This window comes from Tenrec ecaudatus, chromosome 17, assembly GCF_050624435.1.
Source record: "Tenrec ecaudatus isolate mTenEca1 chromosome 17, mTenEca1.hap1, whole genome shotgun sequence".
Taxonomy (NCBI): domain Eukaryota; kingdom Metazoa; phylum Chordata; class Mammalia; order Afrosoricida; family Tenrecidae; genus Tenrec; species Tenrec ecaudatus.
The window spans coordinates 20524681-20542035 of record NC_134546.1 but is presented as its reverse complement, the minus strand read 5'-3'; the positions used below and the strand labels follow the sequence as shown (position 1 = coordinate 20542035).

The window sequence follows — 17355 nt, the reverse complement described above, 5'->3', positions numbered from 1 at the left end:
CACAGCGCCCTGCAGAAATCCCACAAGAGAGTATCCCCACCCCACCACCCCCATATCATTCCCTACACTCAAGAGTGTTGCATTCAGAATGGTCATTTGTTGCGACCGTTGAGTCTCTTTTGCCCAACATCCACTGAGCTCCATGCTGACATTGTGGATGGGTCTAGGAGGTTGTGGTGAGGCTGCCACGGGGCATGCATGGTAAACACGGGGCATGCATGGTAAACACGGGGCATGCATGGTAAACACGGGGCATGCATGGTAAACACGGGGCATGTTCTGGACATAAAACTGCAGGGATGACCTCAAGGAGGAAAGGGCCATGGGAGAAAGCACCGCATTCGGCCTAGCCACATACAGAACTTTACATACATACTTTACATAGCTTCACATACAGAACTTTAATTAATAAAAGGACAATCACTGGGAGCATGTCATTGGAAAGTCCAACAGGCCCGCCAAGAGGGAGGAGGGATGGGCCCTCGTGAAAGGGCTGGCTGGAGCCACAAGATATAATTGCTGGTGGCGCCCCTGGTGTTGGCTCTTTTCTCTTGTCTCGTGTGCTGCCTGCATGTAAAAGTCAAGGTGTCCGTTATAACCTATATCTATTAGAATGTGTCTCAAAGGGACCAACTTGCCTTTGTTAAACGTTCTTACATGTGTTATTTTTCATCAATATTCTTGCGATTTGTATAGTGTTTCCCATAGTGGTATGAATATATGTGTAACATGTATGTCCACATACATGTCTATATGACTCTTGCTTGTCTGGTAGAGACAAAGGCTGTGAATAGTTTAAAATCTACCACCTCCTTAACTCTTTCAATACCATGCATGTCTAGAGCAATACCTTATTAAAATATCCATTCTGGTTCGTGGACTTAGGCTTCAGTCCTGCATTTCTGACAAGCTGCCAGGTGATATCAATGCTGCTGGCCCACAGACGACACTTTGAAATCTGAGGATCTACAAAATCACGGATGTGCCCCCGCAAAAGGTTTCAGTATCGCCGTGTTATAGGCGTGTCGCAAGGCGGATGAAGTGGGAAGGCTGTGCAGATTCTAAGCCTGCAGCATGTGATGGTGGGGCACTTAGGCATGCTTCTCTGAGACTCACTTCCCACACAAAGGCATATCACAAGGACAACACGCCACGGTAGACACCTGTGTGACTGTCAGCCTTTTCTGCCATCCAGCAAACAGTCGATTAACAGATAACACAAATGGTTAATTCCTATCTAATCCCACAAAGGCTGGTGTCCAAACCCACCCAAGGCACTTGAGAAGAAAGTGCCAGGCCTTTGGATCCCCCAAATTTGCAGCCTGGAAAACCCCCCACCCCCAGACCACTGGTCCACCCTGCACACGTGGGGTCCAGCGGACTTGTCAGCCACTGACAGCAACAGCAACCAAAGGCCCAGTCTCACGGCTGGCTGACTCATCGGGACCCTGGAGGACCGGGTAGAACTGACTGCGTCTGTGAGTCTCTGAGGCGGTAAACTCTTTACAGGAGCAGAAAGCCCCATCTTTCTCCCTTGGAGCAGCTAGTGGTTTTGAACTTCCAACTTTGAGGATGGTAGCCCAATGCATAACCACTACGCCATTAGGGCTCCTAGCAACAGCCGTATGTCAGCTAAGTACAAATAAGTCTTATTAAGATCGCGTTTCTAAGAGCAGGTTTTGTCCTGTCTGGGCACCTGAACCTTGACTGTCAGGAGAAGGTTTTAGGAGAAATGGAAGTCTTTGAGGGACATGAGCCTGCAAACTCAAAGTGGCCCTTCTCACTACGTGCCAGGCCAGGTGATGTGGCAGCCTCATTGGGCGGGGGGGGGGGGGTTCTGCTGGGACAGCCCCCCCCCCGTGGGAGAAACACTCCCTCTACACCAGGGGTTCTCCACCTTCCCAATGCCACAGCCCTGGAATACAGGTCCTCATGCGGTGGTGACCCCCAATCATAACATTATTTTCGTTGCCACTTCATCCCTGTCATTTGGCTACTGTTATGAATTAGGCAACCTCTGTGAAAGGGTCATTCGACCCCCAAAGGGGTGGCGACCCACAGGTTGAGAACCGCTGCTCTACACTCTGGAGATGGCGGCTGTACTTTAAACCTTTTATTTCCTGGTCATTAAGAATTGCCTCTTCCTCAAAGTCCAAGATGAAATGGACCCCTGGCGAGAGGACCATGCTGCTCCCTGCATTAAGTAGCCCCGTCTCCCCAGTGGTCTCCACCAGGCTGCCCCTTGGGATCCCCTGGGGAGCTTTGACAAACTGCTGATGCGGGGACCTACCCAAGGCCAAATCAGTCAGCACCTCTGGGGTTGAGCCTGGATATTGGTAGCTTTGAAAGCATCCCAGGTGATTCTAATTTGCATCTGTTTGAAACTCACTGGTTTAACCATTCTGTTCATTTTGTCACATGGGATTCCTTAATTCTTTATCGAACTCAGTTTTTATAACCACCTCTTAAAGTGGCGATTGCCATAGTTTCCCAGGGTGCTGACAAAGCAAAGTAGCACAAAGTGGTGACTTTACAGAAGGAAATGTATTTTCTTACAGTTCTAGAGGCTAGAATCTTCGGAGCTTCCCCCCCAACCCCGCCCCTCTCTGTCTTTCTCTCTCTCTCTCTGCTCAAGGGGAAGATCATTTACCATTCATTTTCTATCAGGCCCATTTTAAAAACTTATTTTCTTTTAACATTTTATTAGGGGCTCATACAACTCTTATCACAATCCATACATATACATACATCAATTGTATAAAGCACGTCTGTACATTCTTTGCCCTAATCATTTTCAAAGCATTTGCTCTCCACTTAAGCCCTTTGCATCAAGTCCTCTTTTCCCCCCTCCCCTCTTCCCCTCCCTCATGAGCCCTTGATAATTTATAAATTGTTATTTTGTCCTATCTTGTCCTATCCGGCGTCTCCCTTCACCCCCTTTTCTGTTGTCTATCCCCCAGGGAGGGGGTCATGTGTAGATCCTTGTAATTGGTTCCCCCTTTCCAGCCCACTCACCCTCTCCCCTCCCAGTATCACCACTCACACCCCTGGTCCTGAAGGGATCATCTACCCTGGATTCCCTGTGCCTCTAGCTCCTATCTGCACCAGTGTAAGTGGGGAGAAGGAAAGAGTAAGTAGAGGAGTTAGAAAGAGGAAAGCCCAGAGGTGGAGAAAGGCAAGGCAGGAACAAAGATGGCCAGTGTGCTGATGTGAGAGGGTTCGGGGGCCCATATTTATTGGTCCACCCCTGTTCTCCATGCAACGCTCATGCCCCACCCCCAGGAGCTCTGGGTATGCAAGCCAGCGCTGCCACCTTCTCTTCGCTCAGCCGCCAGAGCAGCTTACTGACCCTACTTCAGGCTTTAGATGATGCAGGTAGGGCATGACCTCTTAGCCACTGTGCCACGTAAGCTACAGCAGAAAAGGAACAAGTGATCAATGTGTGAATCAGAACCGGGGACCCCCTCTCTGGACACGCTCTCCTTCGCTGCAGGAAGGGGAGAAGGAAGGTAGGATCTGCCGAGGGGCGTTTTCAGGAACTCCCCTACGGCCCAGGGCTTAAGAGTCACGCCTCCCATGGTCATCCAACGCCCTTGAAAGTGCTGTGCTGGGTGCTCTCACGCCTCCCTTTGAAAGCGAGTATGTGTCCCACGACTTTTTAAGATCCTTTTTTTTAATAAACCAAAAGATCCTTTTTGTCATTTTGTTACCTTACTGTCCCACTTACTTCTCATTATAACTCTAGAATGAGACCATTGCCATCCTAGAGAATAGAAAGCTGAGCTTTGATGGAAAGAGAAGATTGTTAATCCGGGGCTCTCAGATTTGAGCGCTTAGACTGTACATACAGAGGACATGTATGGCTCAGTCTAAAGTACTCAATAAATAGTCACTGAAGGAAGAGTTGCTTTGCTTAGATTATAGAGTAGTGTGAATGTCTTGATTACATTCAATAGGGAATGAAACCCCAGCAAAGGTTGTTGAGCTCAGAGTCACAGATGGCGGTGATAGCCAGGAAACTGCCACACCAAGATGCCAAAGAATAAGAGTGGAGGGGGGGCGGGCAGCTTAGGAGGCTACGCAAAGAGTTCCAGAGAGTAAGTTGTAAAAGCTATAGCGTCACTCCGTTAGAAGGAAGATGGTAGCCAAGATGAGAAACGTTTCGGTGACAGGGATACAAATAAAGCAGCTATGTTCCAGTTATGCAAGATGTTAGCAGTGAATGGAGGTACAGAAAGAGGTGTAAGCCAGAGGAGCTGGCAATCGAGTAAAGAGGATTGTTTCAGGACAGGTAATACCTGATCCTCTTTGTAGAGAAAGGAGTCATAAGGGAGAGATTCTGAAGGTGCTGGACAAAAGAGATGCAGCTATTAAGAAAGTGTAAATCAGTACTTTAGGTAAAACGGGAAGGGGCTAACATCGAAGAAAATGAAAGATGCATCTTCCTCTCAGACATGAAAAGAAGACAAAGGATAAATCGGTGCTTGTGCTTCCAAGATGAATAAGGAGGAGGAAGATAAATGTGGAAGGAAACTGCATCTGGCATAGTACATCTTTCTGAGTAATACAGGAATCCTGATCGTGGATTGAGTGGGAGAATTTGGAGATGACAGCCTCAGAGTTTGAGGCAGTAGAGGAAGGCTGAAATGCCCATTTCACTGTGATCAGAAATCAAGAATAGATGAACAAGTACCGCCAGCTGTCCAGGGCCTGGAGCTTCGACAGTCTGAGTTCACAGAAGCTCAAAGCAGCCAGACCTTGTGGCCAAAGGACAAAAGGAGAGAAAGCATGCCTTATCGCAAGGTGGGCATTGCTTGACATGGGCTGAGAGCCGACAGAAGAGCATTAGGCAAAATAGGATCGCAATTTTCCATCATGGGTTCCAGACTGCACAAGAGAGCCAAGTGAGAGTTAACAACTAGCAGACTTACTATATTAACCTGGGTGTTTTCAATAGAGACAAATATTTAGTATTCTGGATATGGGAAAATAAGTAGACAATTCCAAGTGAAGAGGCTGTTGTTATAAATGAAATTCACCAATTTTAGGATCTCAGAAGTCAAACAATAACTTGGGAAACCCAATGCCCAGGGGTGGCCCTATAAGTCAAGGGTTGGTATGCAAGTGAGTGGGAAATGTTGGCCTCAGGCATGTCATGGTACTTAACCTCCTTGAGCTAAATGTAAGTCAGTGCCGGCCTGAGGGATCAGGAGGGACAAGGTAGTCACTTACAAAGAAACATGTCCTCAAACAATGAGAATCCAGCAAAGAATGACACGATGGCCAGGAAACCATCAGCTTGTTGTAGAACATATTTTACCTAATTTTCTACAATGGACATTTTTTTAATATACAACCTGCACAGGAATATTTGGGGCAATGATATGATACAGTTGTCCTTCATTCTACATGTTGTTTATAGATTTTTTTTCTATCAAAGTACAACCTCTATTATTTTGAACCCAAAGACCAGAGATTTATAGTGTTTGTGGTGTAAATTGCCCCTGGGTGAAAAATGTCTTCGACTTTTCTTTAAAAGATTACTAGTTGTAATTTCCTTTCAAATATCCTGAGAACCATTCCATCGGAATCTTTAATAAAGACACTCTGCGAGCACAAGGTTATAGCTTCCTTTTGGTAAAGTGAGCATCTCCATCCTGGAAGACAACCGTGTTACAATAGCTTGCTCTGCCGATGTGGGGCTGATCTCTGTGTACCAATGGCCACAGGTTCAAGTCAAAGTTGGCTAACACACAGCATAAAGTATAACATCATGCACAATTGATTATTGATGCATTTAAGGACAAAAATTTTTTAAAAACACCCAAAGGCAGTAAAAGTCACAAAATCACTTGCCCAAAATCACAGAGAATTGAGGCCTCTGTTACTCTGCTAGCCCTACTGTGACAAACACCCCCCCCCCCCCTAGCTAGGTGGCTTAAAACAACAGAGATGTGTTATCTCAGTCCTGGAGGCCAGAAGTCTAGAATCAAGGGTCCAGAGTGTTGTTCCCTTCTGAGGGCTTCAACGGAGAAGTTCCTCAATGCCTCAATCCTACCCTAGGCTGCCGGCAAGCCTTGACAATCTGTGGTCGCGACTGCCCGGCATCCATGTTCGTAGCCTAGAACCTTTGACTTTTCCTTGGAAGCTCCTTTAATGCTTCCAGGAGCTGGCTCTCACCTTTGAGACAGAGTCTTGGGAAGTATAGGATGGTAGCACCTACCTGAACCAAGCTCCCAAACTTCCCATGGCTGGACCCGACACACTATTCTGAGAGACAGTGAGGAAGATCCATTTGCCACCCTCCCGCTCTCCTCGCTGGGCAGACCTTGGGTGAGTCTCCAGCAAAATCCTGGACACTTCCATTGAGGGTTCCCGGAAGACTTGCTGGAAGCTTTCTTCCGGCAATAACATTTTATTCTTCTGGCTCTTTCCCCCTCACAGCTCCGAATGTCCTGGCTCATCCGTGGAGTCCTGAAGGGGAACATATCCTTGGTGCTGGTGGAGAACAAAACGGGAAAGGAACAGGGGAGGCTGGTCTGGCATGGGGCCACCAACGAAGGCTTGGATCTGTGGCAGTGTGTCGTGCTGCCTCTCCTCGACGTCTCTGACAGGTAGGCCACTCCCTTCGCTCCCCTTTTCCCCACCAGCCAAATTGCAGGAAGAGCCTACCCCTGTCTCCTCCATCCTGGACACACAGTCACACGTCAGAACACACGCACACCCATGCACACATACACACACATACACACACACACACACACACACACACACAGCTTGCAGGACACACAAAGAAGCTCTGAGAAGTTCAATGCTGATGAGTATTCATCTCCATCGTGACTGGCCAGGTCTCATTAGTTGTGTAAAATATGTGGGGAAAGTGAACAATGTCTGTTACTTCCAACTTCTGTTGTTCGATGCTCTGGAGTGAGCTGTTTCTCCCAGGAAGGCTTTGTGTAACGGACCCAAACATTGCCTGGGCCTGTGCAGTCCTCACGCTGCTCACTGTCTTGCTGCCTTTGAGCCCATGGTTGCAGGCACCGTGTCAGTCCATCTTCCTCATTTTTGCTGACCCTCCACTTGCCCGGGGTGATGTCCTTCTTCAGGGCCTAGTCACTTCTAGTTACATGTCAAACGTATGTGAGATGAAGTCTTGCCATCCTTGCCTCTAAGGAGCATGCTGGCTGGGCTCCTGCACACACATAGGTTTATTCCTGTGACGGTCTGAGGTTTGTTTCATTTCTTTGCCAAAGCCATAATTCCCTAATTCGAAGATACCGATTCTCCTCTGATCTTCTGTATTCATTGTCTAGCCTTTGCATGCATAGCAGATGACTGAAAACGGCATGGCTTGAGTCAGGTGCCTCTCCATCCTCAGAGTGACAGCCTTCTTCTTGACACTTTAAAGGTAACCGGTTTGCAGAGATCTGTCAGTGCAATAGGTCATTTGGCTTCTTGACTGATGTGTTCCTGGGTGTCAATTGTGGATTCAAGTCACGTGAAATCCTTGAGAACTTGAGTCTTGTCTCCATTGATCGGGAAGATGCCTGTTGGTCCACTTGAGCCTGTTTGTTTTCTTTCTGTTGCGGGGAAATCCACATGGGAAGCGGGTTTTCTTTGATCATTAGCAGGAAGGGCTTTTATTCACCTTCAAGTTACCGCATATATGCGTGTACAAGCCGAGATTTTCAGCACATTTTAATGCAGTTTTGTGGTAAAATTAGGCGCCTCGGCTGATATTCGGGTCGGCTCATACTCGAGTATATACGGTATATCATTGCGGATCTTCACTTCTGCTGCTGCATCCTTCTTCCTATGGCCCAGTTCCTTCAGTTCTCAGCAGACAGATTGAATACGTATAACGAAAGGAGGCAACCCTGGTGCACACCTTTCCTGATCTTAAACCCCTCAGAATCCCTCTGTTCACTCTTGATATATGTCTACACATCACATGGCCACAATTATGTGTGCTGGAATTCCCATTCCTCACAATGCTAGCCATCATTTATTATGATCCACGCAGTTGAATGATTTCCATGGTTAATAAGATGCCCGTAAAATCTTTCTGGTATTCTTTGCTTCCGGTCAAGATCCGTCTGACATTAGCAATGGTGTCCTCTGTCTCACACCCTCCTCTGATCACAGCTTGAAGTCCTGACAGTTCCCTGTTGGTGTACTCTTGAAGCCATGTTTTCATGACCTTCAGCAAAAAAAAATTATTTACTCATGTGTGATAGTCATGTCCATGTTCTTTGGGGTCACCTTTCTTTCGGGTGAACATAAATACAGCTTTCTCCCAGTAGGTTGACCAGGTAGCAGTCTTCTAACTGTCTTGGCACAGAGGAGCGAGTGCTTTCAGTGTTACACCCATTGGTTAAAGTATTTCATTTTGGGATTCTGCTTATTCTTTTGAGCTTTGTGTTTAGCCAACACCTTAAGTGAAGCTTTGACTTCTCCTTCATTATCATTGATCCTTGATAATCTGGTTGAATAGTTGATTGATGATTTTTGGTGCTGTGACTCTGTGTATTCCTTCTAGCTTCCTTTTGTCCTTCTATCTTTTTCTGGTGTTTTCCTGCATTGTTCATTATTTTTCCCATGGAATCCTTCAGTAGTTCAACTGAGGCTTGACTTTTCCGTCAGTGCTTTCAACTTGAGAAATGCTGAGCACGCCCTTCCCTTTGACTGTGTAACTCCAGGTCTTTGCACATTTCGCTAGTTTACTCCATTTTCTCAGATGCCCTTTGAAACGTTCTGTTCAGCCCTTTAAAATGATCACTTATCTTTTACTAGCAAGTTGTAGAGTCTTGTGATAGCATTTGCGCCCCTCCCCCACCTCTCTCTTTTTAATGATCTTTCTGCTTTCTTTGTGCTTGATATTCTGTATTTCATCCCATACATTATCTGCTTCTGTCACTAGCATTCAGTGGGTCAAATTGATTCTTGAGACGTTCTCTAAATTCAGGTGGGATGCACTTTTGTTCTTGAGAACTTGATATAATTTTCTTCAGCTTCAATTTGAACTCATCTATGAGCAACTGAGTTTGCAGTTGCCCCTGGCCCTTCTTTTATGGAGAATATGGAGTTTGTCCAGCATCTCTTTCCACAGGTGTAGAGCATATGAATCCTGTGGTTTCCATCTGGTGAAATCCTCATGTATCATGGTGGGTTACATGGGGGGATATAGCCAATGGATACATTGTTGGTTTGGCCAAATTCCATCAGGTGATCTCAGTGTTGCTTGTGCCACCCAGGCCATATGTTTCAGCTACTGATCTTTTGGCTTTGTTTCCAACTTTCACCTTCCACTCACCAGGAATTATCCAGTGCATCTTTGCTTGCATGTTTGATCAATTTCAGACTGCATAAGTTGATTAAAAATCTTCAATGTCTTCACCTTAGCAGTAGTGGTTGGTCCAAAAATTTGAATAACCGTCCTACCAACTGCGCTTCTTTGGAGGCATATGGGCAGGATGCTCTTGCTGACAGGGCTGCACTTCAGGGTAGATCTTGAACTGTTCTTTTTGACAATGAAGGTGTCATCAGTCCTCCTCAATTTGCCACTCCCAGCAGAGGATATCGTGGGCTGTCTGCTTAAAAACAGCCTATAGCAGTCCACTTCCGCTCATTAATGCCTGGAATTGCCATCTTCAGGCCTTCCGGGTCATTCGTGACAACTTCCCAGTTTCATGGAGTCACACTTTGTGCATTCCATGTTCCAGTGATTAATGCATGTTTGCAGTTCTTTATGAGAGTCATGCCAATCCCAAATCAGGCTTAATGTATCTACAGCTTTTGCTCCTACTTGGTTTTGCCTTACTTTTCCATCTGCCATTTCATTTCATGGTTATTTTAAAGAAAAATCTGAAAAAGATCTCCTATGATCATTCTCCCATCCCTGACCTTTTCCAAGGAAAGAACCAATGAGAGGAACTGCCACTGAGGGTCTGGGTCTAAGTCCAATGTTCTGGGAAGTCAAGTCCCCCAATCAGGTTGATGACGGGGGACAAATCATCCAACAAGCAGAACAGCGCTTCTACCTCCCAGGTGGGACATGGCTCCTCTCTGGATCTGATTTCCAGTGACCTCCGTGACCATGAAGAAGTTGCCTGACTTTGTTGGGTCTCAGCCTCATCCATTTTAAATGGAGAGGGTTAGACTGAAAATGGTCCGTTCTACATGACTCTGCACTGGAGCCTGGACCGCTGAGTTCAGCTGCTCCTTGTCTCCCCAGGACGGCACTAGTCTGCCACCTGCAGTCTGCCTGGAGCCAGCAGTGCTTGAACGGAAGCTGGCCTGGGCACGACAACACTCCTGTGATGATGCTCTTCCGTGTCATGCTGAGCTCTTGATGGTTTGTGCTGCTCTGCTCCAAATAAAAAGGAGCTGTCATTTCTGTCAAGGGGTCTGGAGGAGGAAAGTCCTCTTCCGTTGCCTAAATATCATATCCTATCAAGCAGAGAAGCATCCAAATTAGGTTCTGCAAACACACAAATTATCATCTTGATGGCCCTGCCTTGGAAAACTGAGGGCCAGGGACTTGCAGCAAGATGGGCGGTGGCATTAGTGGGTACCAGCCTCGTAAGTAGAGAGGTGGGTCTCAAAATCTTCTCTCAAACACCACCGAGTCTGCTGTTCCCCAGAGCTCATAGCCCAAGCTGCTCCGTCACAGGCCATGGTCCCATCCTCACTGGGAGCACCAGCTGCCTACTCCTTCAGGAGTTCGAGGGGGACATTCTGGGGCCCAGGGCCCCCCGGGACAAATGGACTTAATTAAAGTGGAGGAAGGGGGTGTCCTTAGCACTTGTGGGAGCTGTGTACAGCGAGTAGAGAACACAAGGGTGATGTATGAGCCCTTCTGCTGGGAGATGCTGAATTCATTCAGATGAATCCAAAAGGTTGGGGTTTTTCTTCTTCTTCTTTCTTTCCTCCTCAATTCAGCAAGTTCCCTCTTTCATAGCCACTCCAGGGGATGCCAAGCAAGTAAGATGTTGACTCTGGTCACTCCCCTCTGCTAGAATTTCACTTGAAGGAGGCATTGTTCCCAGCCTCCCTCCTCCCTGTGAAACGCTGTTTACCAGACTGACATTTCCAATATTGATACTAAACCAAACTGGCCAGCAGGGCTTCCAACAAAGGCCGGATAGGGCTGACTATGCTTCATGACCTAGTAAGTGTGCAATTAGAAAAAACAAGAGGACCTTCATCCGCCAGCCCCCTTGCACACCACTGGCAAGCTCAGTGCCAAAAGCTGCTTTCCCAGAGCGGTAGCTTTTATCGGAGGCATTCTCCAGAGGAGAATGGAGCTGCAGGAGAAGGAGGCAGCGTTGTTTCCACTTGCTAAAATCAAACTCGATTTTAGATGCAACTGGCCCCATCAACTAGAGAAATACCCCTGTAGGAAAGAGCACAGGCATTAGAGTTCCAGATTTTAAAATGCCTGGGCTGTCTGATGTCAGCCAATGACCTCACCTCTCAGAGTCTCAGCATCCTCACCTGCACAATAATGGTTCTACTTTGCAAGATCGTGGTAAGAAATACACGCAGCGACCACTGAATGCATCTGTGGGTAATAGGATTTGATAAATTTTATCTTTCATTCCCTTCAACTTCATCTCTTGGCTATGTGGGGTCCACAATAATGTATTGACTAAATAGCACAAATCACAATGACTTATTCTGAGTCAAACTATGTTCTGTGAAACTGAGATCAGCAGTGAACTGCCTGGCCAACAGTAAATGCCTAATCAGTAATAACTCTAGTGTAATAATAACAGTGTCTCCCGCCTAATGCTTCAGTAGAGGTAGGAACAGCCAGTTTTACAACCCTAAAATTCTTTCCTGAATTCTCAGCCATGAATGCTCTGTGATGTCTCCCGATGGAGGAGGAGGAAAGAACACACACTTCCTTCTCTGTCCAGGGAGAGTAAGCTGCCTGGATTACAGAAAATGGAAATGGAAGGAGAGAAAAGTAGAGGAAGAAAACAGAATTATGTAAAATTTAAAGGTAATGGAGAAAAGAAAGAGCAATCCAACCCCACCCCCTAAGTAAATGTTAGCAGTTGGCTTCAGGTGTTCAGCACCTACTTGGTGGACAGCTCCACAGCCATGGCTCTTGGAAGTGGCATGAACTTCATTTCCTAAACAAATTCAGACACAAGCTTACTGCTATTGAACCTCAAGGTCAGCAGTTCGAAACCACCAGCTGCTCCATGGGAGAAAGATAAGGTTTCCTATTTCCTATATGTTTACTGCCCACAGGACAGTTATTTTCTGTCCTGTATGGTTGCTGTGAGTTCTTTCCCTGTGCTGTCTCAAATTACCTCGGCTGCCCTACAGCTTTGAAACGCAACGTCATTAAAGATTAGGGGGTCTTTCCTAAATAACGTCCAGCCTCTAAGCCAGGGGTCCTCAAACTTTTTAAACAGGGGACCAGTTCACTGTCCCTCAGACCCGTTGGAGGGCCAGACTATAGTTTAAAGAAAAACTATGAACAAATTCCTATGAAAAAACAAATGGGGCAAAAACACCCAGTGGGCCGGGTAAACGTCCTGGGCAGGCTGCCTGAGATGCCTGCTCTAGGTGATGATAATCAATCACCCCTAGGGGCCATATGAAAAACTAGACTAGCTATTGGAACATACCCTAAAATTGGATTGCGTTCTCATTCTTCATCATCTGTTTTTAGTACCTGAATATAAGCACCGAGGAAGCGAAGCCGTATCTGTCTATATGTCACTGTTTTCTCAATGCCTAGTACAACGTCTACAACATGGCATGCCCAATGCGTTGGCTGATGGGGTCTTGAGGAAAATCACATACACCTGATGGCTTCAAAAAGTTCATCAAAAAATGTTCATTGTCTTCCCATTCCATTTTTCCACCGACTTTTGGAAGCTCCTTCCTATTACCGAATTCCAACTGAAACCATCCATAATTTCCTCTCTCAGGTTCCTCCCCTGTCCAACCTGTATGTAACATAACAGACAGAATCACATGATGGCAAATTCTACTACAGGGTGGTCCGGTTATCAAAGCAATGCCTGCGTGCCACCAGATGAACCAAGATGGCATCTGTTAGCCTGGGGTCAAGGAATTCTCTTTAGGGACTTGTCTGGCACCTGTGCCTTCTGTCTCTGGCCGCTGTCCTATCAGAATCACTTTATCTGGTGGACTTGGATCTTCACACGATGTCTTGGTCCTCACAAGAAGGAAGAGCTAGTGACAGAGAGCTCAGCTGTCGTCAGATTGCTCCAGCACCACACAGCCATCTCCCCCACCGAGCTAGAGGAAGGTTGTGGACAGGGCGGCCCCGATCCGTGGAACTACATGCTGCCCACTCACCAGCAGTGTCAAAAGAAAAAAATAATGCCGTCCTGTGGTCACCGCGACACGATGTTCACAGTAGAACCGTACGATGAAGAGTAATGAGGAAACCCTCCAAAGGGCAGGGTCCAGTCCAGCAGGCAATTGGCCATCCCTGGCTTCCAGAGCGAGAGACCCTCTCCGGGTAAGGGTGAGGACCCACACCAAGCCCAATCATGGCTTCATGTGTACTTAAAAGCATCCCATTACATCAGAGCCACCTCCTGCAACTATTTCTCCTTAGCAGCAACGTTCATCTCTGTGCCCTCATCTGCCATGCATCCTTCCTCCGTGCAGATGCCTCTCAACTCAAGCGAGCAGACTCTCGCCCTGTGTTCCATCGGTCTCTTATGGGGAATGTGCCCCTACGTTTTCTCCTCCTAATCATATCACCTACTACATTAAGCGCAGAGCTCCCATGCCGTCAGAAGGCTTGACACGTGTAGTGAGCAGAAGTGGATGTGTTAAGTTCAGCTCATTACTAGATGGATTTGAAAACACCTTGGATCCAATCATGTCCCACAAATCACGGCACTTGCACAGTCAAAATATAGAGCACCTGACGTACCACACCTGGGCGGGCGCCATTCCCCAACACTAGCATTATAAAAGCTTTTAGCTGTACCCAATATACATAGTCTAACGAGAAAAAACGGCTCCTCTCATAGTCAGATGCCCGGTTCCCTTTGCAGCCTTTGTCCTAAATGACAAGTGGTGTTTTCCACGAATGCATCTTTCAAATGGGATCCGTTAAACTGAGAGTTACGTTTTTATGTATTTCTATCAGAAACTACATAGAACCGAGATTTGTTGACCCGCCCCCCCACCCCACCCCACCCCTCCATTCAATCCTTGTCTATCGGTCACAGAATCCCCATTTTAGATGGGACTCTATCAATCACAATGCTCTCCTTTCATAGAGCATATTTCTGTGGTGGGGAGAGTCCTGGAGGGGAACTCTCATGACTTATTCTTACCTGGGGGGAGGGCAGTAGAATTAGTGGTAGAATTGTTGTCTTCAGTGTGGGAGACCCTGGTTTAACGTGGGGCCAATCCTCCTCCTGTGTTGCCTTCACTTGTTTCTCCAAGAAGGCTTGTATGCTGCTTTCATGCTGACCAGACGGCAGCAGAGCTTTCCAACTAAGAGAGACTAGGGAGAAAGGACAGGTGATCTACGACTGAAAATCCACCCGTAGAAACTCTGTAAAGTAGGGGAAATGGCTCAGATTAAAAACAAATGATTCAAGGTGTTGTAAGTTAAACCAAGACATGCAGCCCCATCTCCGGACACCGGGGAGAATGTCACCGGAGATGTCTGGCTCCTCCTTCAGCAAAGAGCATTGACCAGGCTTCTTCTCCAAGAGCACTCCTAATTCAAGGCTGAGATCAATCCCAAGATCTATTTATTCTAAGATATGAATGCTCCATTCCCAAGGATTTATGATGTAGAAAAACCTTATCTCCTGGCAGAATTTTCCCCCTTAAACACTTTCTATCTATTAAGAAAAAAATTCACAGACAAACATTTTTGTAAAGACTTAGCACAGGACAGTATTGGCAAACCTAGCTGGACACGATGACCACGTGGACAGCCTTTTCCTTCTTTCTGCGTGCAGAATCCTGGATCCCACCCAAGAGATTCTGATTCAATAGAATATATATTAGGCCCAAGAAGCTTCTTCTATATTTGAAAGGCCCAGCAAACTTAGCCATCACTGGAGTAAAGCAACAGATCCAGGTCTTTAGTGGGAAAGTGCAAGAACCAAGAAGTGAGAAGAGAAGTGGCCCGGGGTGGCACATAGCTCCCGTTGGGGACAGAGGAGGAGAAGCATGTTTGACCTAGTGTCATTGGGCCCGCACCCCAGAGGGGATGCTCAGCAGGTGCCTGAGAGGCAAGTGCTGACACCAGCCTTGCAGAGAGTCTAGCAGAGCATGACCAGTGTCTGGGGTCAGGGGTGATCAGAGGGGATGTCACACAGTGACTTCCACAGATCAGAGTGGTCAGGGGAGGCTCCCTGGAGAAAGCAGGCATATTATATCCTGAACCACAAAGGACGTTTATTGCTATTGCTGTCAGTTCCCATCAAGTTCTAGGTCTCGGGGAAATTGGAAGAGGACATTCCAGAGAAGTCCATCAAGGGGAGTAGAGGCTTAGGGCCAGGGATGTTTTTTCGGGGTCAACTAGAGCATATGCGAGAATGCTGAGCAATCTCCTGGGGAAAGGCTGGGTGGGTGTAGGTGTGAGATGGTATGTTTTGGATTTCAAGCTGTGGGGGACAGGCAGCCATCATGACAGAGTTTGGGGAGACCAGAACCAGGGGGATGACTGGAAACCCCTGAAAGGAACCAAATGCCAAATGAGTGGAGCCTAGAGGTGGACCTTAGAAAAGGGGCAGGAAGGAGCGAGAGGAAAAGAGACCCTTCCTTCGCCTGCTGACTGGTGCCCTTGCCCCAGGACAGCCTGAGGTCATCCCTCTGAAGGAGGGGGGGGGTAGTTCTGGTGAAGGCTTGGCATCACAGTGTGCAGCCAGGCATGGCTGTATACAAATCAGGCACTCATAACTCTGCAAGGATCTGGCCGTGTTTCTGTCTCAGAAAATATCCCAGATCATTGAAGCAAGAAGTAGCTTAGCAATTCTGAGCCTTAAATCCTATTTCTAACACTGATTTACTGTGATGTTTGGGACAAGTTGTTGCTTTTGATTGCTAAGTTTCCACAATCAAGAGCGCAGAGCAGCAAGACAGATCCGGTCCATGAGCCTGGTTTTAGAAAGCGTTGCTCAAAATGGCAATAAATGAACCCCTTTAGAATAACAGGATGTTCACATCTGTTGGAGATTGTCTTGGTAACATCCACAGACCAGTTTACAAGTCAACAGATCTATATATTTTTTCACAACTCTCCGTGTCTCTGAAAGGGTAGTCCTGTGTTCTCAGCCCTTCCTTCCCAGGCACGAGGTCTGCTGTCTTGGAAGTGAGGGCTCAAGCCAGGCTGGTGGGATTTGCAGCCAAGCTGACGCCAGCCTATAGCTGCTGTCCCGGGAACCGCAGGGTGCTCTGGGCTCCTACCATCACCTCCTATGCAGATGACTCAGACCTGAGTCTGTCTTTATCTCCACCACGTCCCGTGCCTGCACATCTAGCTCCCTGCTTCGCATCCCACACACGCCTTCCACCTAGCCCACACCACCACAGCCATCATCTGTTCACACCCTGCCCACCCACGCTCACTTATGCCCAGGGCGCTGCCCCTCTCTCTCCTCCTGAAACTTCCAAGCTCATTGCCATCGAGTCGATGCCAACTCATCATGACCCTGCAGGTGGGTGTCCAAGACTCACTCTTTCTGAGATTCGGAGCTTCGTGTTTCTTCCCAGCTTGCCCAGATAAGCGAATAGAAATAGAATATAAATCAGGAACAATAAATCACAGTCCCCCATGCCTCGGCCAGGCTTCCACTGGAAAAGGCCCACATTTTAGAGTTCAGCATGCAGGCTGGGGCTCAGAAAGTACCAATAACTCACCCAAGTCCCTGTCAAGGAAATATCTTTGTCTTGAGGCTAGCGTACCTTCTGAGACTCAGACCCCACCAGGCAGAGCCGCTTGCTAACTCACCCTCACAGACAACCCGTTCCTGAGGTCCTCTCTTCCCTCCGTCTGGGTGTGCCACCATCGTGGTCCACACTGACCCTGCAAGTCCCAAATCGGCAGAGCGGCCGAGGGCAGAGGGGTGGCCAATGTCAGAAATGTCTGTAGACTTATCCAGAGAGAAGCCGAAACTGACACCCAGGCACTCCCAGGAGAAGCATGAGTGGGTAGTTCACAAATAGTATGGGGGACGTGTGACACAGAACGAGGCTGAAGGCTGTGGATGGGCCAAGAAGGCTCCCGTTGGAGGAGCTAAGAAGGGTTGGCAGGCAAAGCATCCTGGGCGGTGGAGGTCTGCAGGTTTGGCTCTGCTGTTGTCTTGAGCTCTGACCGTCTCAGGGGAC

At 47.5% G+C, this 17355-nt stretch overlaps 1 protein-coding gene across 1 annotated transcript in view; it reads left to right on the top strand.

Annotated features, from left to right (window-relative positions):
* Window positions 1-17355, top strand: part of ALK (ALK receptor tyrosine kinase) — an 897834-nt gene that overhangs the window by 780028 nt on the left and 100451 nt on the right. Inside the window, exon 9 of the mRNA XM_075536070.1 lies at window positions 6445-6614. Within this exon, the coding sequence (XP_075392185.1) occupies window positions 6445-6614 (170 nt within the window). The remainder of the gene's footprint in view (window positions 1-6444; window positions 6615-17355) is intronic.